Source organism: Echinops telfairi, unplaced genomic scaffold, assembly GCF_000313985.2.
Source record: "Echinops telfairi isolate 266 unplaced genomic scaffold, ASM31398v2 ScPeMD7_7475;HRSCAF=8513, whole genome shotgun sequence".
Lineage (NCBI taxonomy): Eukaryota > Metazoa > Chordata > Mammalia > Afrosoricida > Tenrecidae > Echinops > Echinops telfairi.
Window position 1 is genome coordinate 10,179,191 of NW_022111379.1, and position 5,616 is coordinate 10,184,806.

At 57.1% G+C, this 5,616-nt stretch overlaps 2 protein-coding genes across 7 annotated transcripts in view; both read left to right on the forward strand.

Annotated features, from left to right (window-relative positions):
- COMMD4 (COMM domain containing 4) overlaps nucleotides 1-327 on the forward strand; it is a 3,511-nt gene extending 3,184 nt beyond the window's left edge. Inside the window, exon 8 of the mRNA XM_045285803.1 lies at nucleotides 39-327. Within this exon, the coding sequence (XP_045141738.1) occupies nucleotides 39-79 (41 nt within the window). The 3' untranslated portion in view covers nucleotides 80-327. The remainder of the gene's footprint in view (nucleotides 1-38) is intronic.
- A 3,083-nt stretch (nucleotides 328-3,410) lies between these two features.
- NEIL1 (nei like DNA glycosylase 1) overlaps nucleotides 3,411-5,616 on the forward strand; it is a 5,631-nt gene continuing 3,425 nt past the window's right edge. For 2 of the 6 annotated variants that reach the window (XM_045285710.1, XM_045285707.1), the window contains exons 1-3: nucleotides 3,507-3,582; nucleotides 3,979-4,182; nucleotides 4,532-4,988. In XM_045285710.1, the coding sequence (XP_045141645.1) occupies nucleotides 4,555-4,988 (434 nt within the window). In that variant the 5' untranslated portion in view covers nucleotides 3,507-3,582; nucleotides 3,979-4,182; nucleotides 4,532-4,554. Of the gene's footprint in view, nucleotides 3,599-3,978; nucleotides 4,183-4,531; nucleotides 4,989-5,616 lie in introns of all 6 variants that reach the window. The other 4 variants (XM_004712046.2, XM_045285712.1, XM_045285708.1 and 1 more) reach the window with 3 other exon arrangements.

The following is a 5,616-nucleotide window of genomic DNA, read 5'->3' on the forward strand; positions in this document are numbered from 1 at the left end:
GCTGCCTGCTCACGTCTCCCCCTTCCTCACCCCCACAGAACTGAAGATGGGCCAGACACTGTTGAGTTCCTTGAGCTGATGATGATGAGAAGTGTCCAGGACTACTGGGTCCATGTAGAGCCGCTCTGGCCGTGTGAAGTGCCCCCCACCCCCAGGCTCCTCTGTGGGGAGCGGCCCCAGGCCCAGGCCTCCTGAGCCCCTGGCTTTGGGGGCCCCCAAGAGCTCAGCACTGGGATCTCACGGCCTTCTCAGCATCGCCCTCCCTCCGCGTCAGAGGGGCTTGTGGGCATTTTCACAAGTCGGAAGAATAAACAGACGTGTGAAGGAGTGCGTGCGGCGTCCTTGTGGGTTTCCCATCGAAGGTTTTATGATTGAGACCAGGCGACACGTGAGTGTTGGCATCCCGGCTCAGCACTCATTTCTCTGCTCAGCCACTGGTGAGGCAAACTGAGCTCCAAAGAGAAGGTGCTTGCCCATCGAGAGGAAGGCTCGGGCCCTAGCTCTGCGCTCCCCGTGCCGGCCTCAGGCTGGCAGCAAGCACCAGGGGCCCCACGTGCAGAAAGGAGAACTTGCCTGCCTCTTTACAGAGGAAGGGGGGCCCGTGCCTGAGCCCACTCCCATGTCCCCACTAATCAAGCTGCGTGCTGCTGGTTTTCAAACGAATCCTAGCGACTCCCTGTGACAGGGTAGAACTGCCCCTGGGGGTTTCCTGGTTGTAATCTGCATGGAGAGAGCTCTGGCGGCGGCACAGTGGGGTAACGGTTGGGCTGTGAGCCACAAGGTCAGCAGTTCGAAGCCACCAGCTGTTCTGCAGGAGGAAGAGGAAGCTTCCCACTCCCATGAAAGGTCACTCAGAAACCACCGGGGCAGCTCTTCTCTGTCCAATCGGGTCACCATAAGTGGGAGTCCCCTTGCCTTTGTGTTTGCATGCTCGGGGCAGAGCGCCAGGCCTCCGCCCTGCGGAGCAGCTGGGTCACCCGCCAAACGCTTGGCTCTTGTACTGCCAGGGCTCTCCTCCTTGAGAATGAAGTCTTTTTTTTTTTTTTTTAATAATATTTTACTGTATTTTGGGTGGATGTTTACCCAGTAAAATAAGTTCCCATTCAACATTTCCTATGCAAATGATTTCCACACTAGATCCGCTTGTATCAGTTTCCACATACACCCAGAACCACGTGTCAGTGGTAGACTTTAAAAACATTTTTTTAATAATCATTTTATTGGGGGGCTCTTACAAATCTCGTGATAGTCCATCATTCCGTTGTCTCAAGCACACATGTACATATGTTGCCATCAACATTTCCAAAACATTTTCTTTCTTCTTGAGCCCTTGGTCTCAGTTCCTCTTTTTTTCCCTCCCACCCCATCCTCATCAGTCCTTAATCAATGATATATTATTGTTGTTTTTTCGTGTCTTACACTGTTGTCTTTCTTCACCCACATTTCTGTTACTTGTCCCCCTCCCCCTGGGGCGGGGCTATATACCCAAATTTGTGATGGGTTCCCTATGATAGCCTTTTTGCTTCACCCACCAAGCCATTTATTTTTCAGTTATTATTATGTTTTTATCATGAAACTCAAGTATTGTTTATTTCTGGTTGCATCTTATTTTAAAAAATCATCTTATTGGGGCCTCTTACAGCTCTTATAACATTCCAGCACCAAGTCATTAAAAATGGAACCTGCCCAGGAGTGGCCAAGACCAACGGGGCTCCTTGTGGAAAAGGCCGATTCCCAGGTCAGAGCAGGGGACGGCCTTTGTGAGGAGCTCTCAGACAAGAATGTGTCTTGCCAAAAGGAGCCAGCTTGTTCTACTGGTCAGAGAGACGGTTTAAGCATCAGAAAAAGGGCGGACCCAACCCCTGACTCATGCAACCAGCGAGTAGATGCACTTTTTGATGAGTGATTTTAAATTGAGTCCCGGATGAGCTGAGTATTGCGTTGAGACTCTGGGAGACGCATACTTAAAGAGATCCTTTTAACAGCCTGGCTCTGACACTGCTTAGAATCTAATCCAGGACCATGTCTCTGTAATGGTCATGAGAGATACATATCCCCACCCACCACCCCCAAAAAAGGTAGGAGGTGGGGTGGTTCCATCTAGATTAAAAAATGATTAAAGAAATACTCTACAGTAGAAACTGCCTTGAACAAACTTTGGAGGAAATTTGGTGACCATAGAGGAAATCTAGACGAGGTATCAGGTAGTATTGAGTATTGTTAACTAGGCTTAAGGAGCCCTGGTGATGCAATGGGTTGCACATTGGGATGTTACTGCAAGGTCACCAGTTCAAAGCCACCAGCTGATCCCTGGGGCAAAGGAGGCTTTTACCGGGAAGAAAGAGGTACAGTTCCGGAAACCCACGGGCCACTCTGGTGGCCTATAGGGTTCACACCGAGTCTAAATTGACTCAGTGGCAGTGAATTTGGTTCTCTTTCGAAGAATGGTCAAGCTATTGTGGGTTGGTGGACAGTAGGCATGCCCACTAAACTGTTTATAGCACTTCAGGGATGGAGTGCCATCATTTGTCCAATTTAAAGCACTTCGGCCACAGATGGAGGTGGGGAGCAGATAGTAGGAAGGGGGACAGACGGTGTCAATGGGGCAGGCCCACTGCCTTCAGCACCCTGTCACACTCGCCAAAAGCCTCTCAAGCCATCAGACTGGACCTGGACAGCGCGATCCTCTGTCCTCGCGCAGCCGCCTGGGCCACACTGGGCTTCGCCGGGGTCCCTCTGACTTCCGAGCCTGCTGCCAGCCCCAATCTCTCCTTCGGCCCTTCCCCCTCGGGACCACCGGACTCCGCCCTCCTCGGCCCTGGGTTCGTCGTGCTTGGCTGCATGTCCCACTTGACAGGTAATGATGTTTGGTGGTGGCACTTAGGGCCCCCACCAGGTCCCCAGGGCCCACGCTTATCAGCACCTGCGCGCCCAGCTGCAGTTTCCAGCCGGGGGGAGGGGGCGTGGGGGTGACGCCCACCAGCCGCGGAGACAGCTGGCGCTCGGGACCCAGACTGACCCTCAGACGTGCCCGAGCCGGGCAGCGGGACGCCAGGACCTTCCTCCGTCTCTCAGCCAGGTGACTGACCCCACGCCTCCGCCCTTCTCCCCGCGCAGCCTGGTCTCTGCCCCTTCAGAACTACATTTCCCAGCAGCCCCGGGCAGGGACCTCCGCTCCCAGCACGCTCCGGGGCGCGGCTCCGCCCCTCGCATTAACCCCTTAGTGCTTGCACGTTGGTCGCAGCGCAGGTTCGCGGGTGGTGCGGTGGGCTGGGGCCTGGTGCTGCAGAGTTGGGGGGCCGGGAAAGGATTGGGGGGAGGAAAGGAGCCAGGATTAACCGTGGGCAGAGTCGCGGTGAGGGAGAGGATGAGGCAGGCACCCACCTCTCGCCAAACTAGAAATTTAGACGTTCGCTTTTTCCGGCAAAACAAGCCTTTTTTGGGTGTCAGCCCCCGGGTGGAGCTGAGGTATGGGGGCGGGGCGATGAGGAAATTCATCCGGACCCAGTGACCTGGTGCACCAGACCCAAGCCGCCCTGGACCCCGGGACACTCTGAGGGTCGAGTCTCCGCCTTCTGCCAGGTGATAGAGGCCACGGGTAGGAAGTGGGCCGAGGCCCTATCGTGGGGGGGTTCGGGTTCTGGCGTGGCCCTTAGCTCCGAACTTGGAACCGGCTCTGGCTGGCGGACAGGTGACGGGAGGCTCGTGCGGCTGGGCGCGTTTCTCAGGCCCCTGCCCCGCGAGCTGGGGTCAGCGGACGCAGGCACGGTTCTAGCGGCCTGCGCCGGGGCCGAGCAAAGTTCACCCTTAGCAGGGAGGCAGGCAGTACACAGCAAGACTTTCCAAACGAAAACGTGCCGCTACTCAGTGGATGCAGATTCATAGGGACCCTACAGGACAGGGCAGAACTGCCCCCGTGAGTTCCTGGGACGGTGACCCTTTACGGGAGTAGAAAGCCCTTTGATTTTTCCCTCGCAGCTGCTGGTGGTTTCAAACCGCTGACCTTGCAGTAGCAGCCCAATGCCTAACTGCTACACGACCAGAGCTCCTAAAACAATCCCAGGTGGCTCTAAATGCAAGGCAAGCCTGGGCTCCCCGGTGTGTGCTCCTGGATCTGCAGGGCCTTGTTGTGTGTGGGTCGTGGTGGTTGATTAATGAAAGACAAATGAAGTCCGCTCCCAGGTGAGTGTAGTGTGCTTTGGGAAGGGGTCCAGCCTGGAGGGACAGGACTAAGGTGGGGAGTAGTGGGGGAGGACAGGCTGCCAGTGCCTGGGGGCAGCCTGGGAAACCACGGGCTGGATGGAGGTGAGCCTGCTAAGATTTGGGTTTGAGTCTAACAGCTTGAGAGCGAATGTTAACAGCCCTGCTTCCTTCCCAGATGCAGCTCCCCACTGACTCAGGGCTTCCTCAGCACTTCCGATGGGGGGCCCTGGGGCTGAGGTCAGGCCTGTGCTGTCTGTCCCCTCTGACTTCTAACACTTGGGGGTTGGGGGCGTATACTGGGTCAGCCTGCTGTCTGCTTCCCCCACAGGGCTCAGCCACCCCTCCTACAGGATGCCCGAGGGCCCCGAGCTGCAGCTGGCCAGCCTCTTTGTGAACAAGACCTGCAAGGGACTTGTGTTTGGCGGGCCGGTGGAGAAGTCCGCTGTCAGCCGAAATGCTGAGGTGCCCTTTGAGAGCAGTGCCTACAGCATCTCAGCCACAGCCCGGGGCAAAGAGCTGCGCCTGACCCTGAGCCCTCTGCCGGGCGCCCAGCCTCCTCGGGAGCCATTGGCCCTCGTCTTCCGCTTCGGCATGTCCGGTTCATTCCAGATGGCACCCGGGGATGCGCTGCCACGCCATGCCCACCTGCGCTTCCACACGGCCCCGCCTGGCCCCCGGCGTGCCCTCTGCTTTGTGGACATCCGCCGCTTCGGTCACTGGGACCTCGGGGGCGAGTGGCAGCCGGGCCGAGGCCCCTGCGTCATCCAGGAGTATGAGCAGTTCAGGTAAGGCCAGCACCAGGTGTGAGGGACAAAGTTCTGCGCTCCAGGCCTGGGGGAGTCCGTCTCCTCTGGGCCTCAGTCCTCTCACCCGTAGACCAAGAACTTGACCTGGGTCCTGGGGACAGCAAGCCCCTGAACTAAGCATACATAATCCCGTAAGCATGGGAAGCCATGTGAGGACTAAGAGGATGGGCAGGCCCTGGAGACCAGGCCAGCAAGCCTCGTGTTGGAGCTGGGCCTTGGGCCCAGAGCCCCACACTGCTTCTTGAAGGGGCTCTCAACCATCCCGCAGGAAACAGGGAAGGGCCTACAACATGCTAGGAAGTGAGGCGGAACAGGGGGTTAGTTTCCAGCGGTGGGGCACCAGGGGACTGATTAACAGCATGGTTTCTACATCAGGTTTTGTGGTGGCCCACATTCAGGCTAGGGGCCCATGGCTCCACCTGGGGTACGATGTGGTTGGTCACATGCATGACTGACTCAGCGGTAGCCACTTCCTCCCACCTACAGGAGACACGCAGGAGTGTTTCCGGCTAGGCGCTGCTCCAGGTGCTGAGCATACAGCAGTGAGCAGTGGCCTGGTCCCTGCTCTATGGAGGGGGTGGGGAGACAAGCAAACAAACGGTGAGCG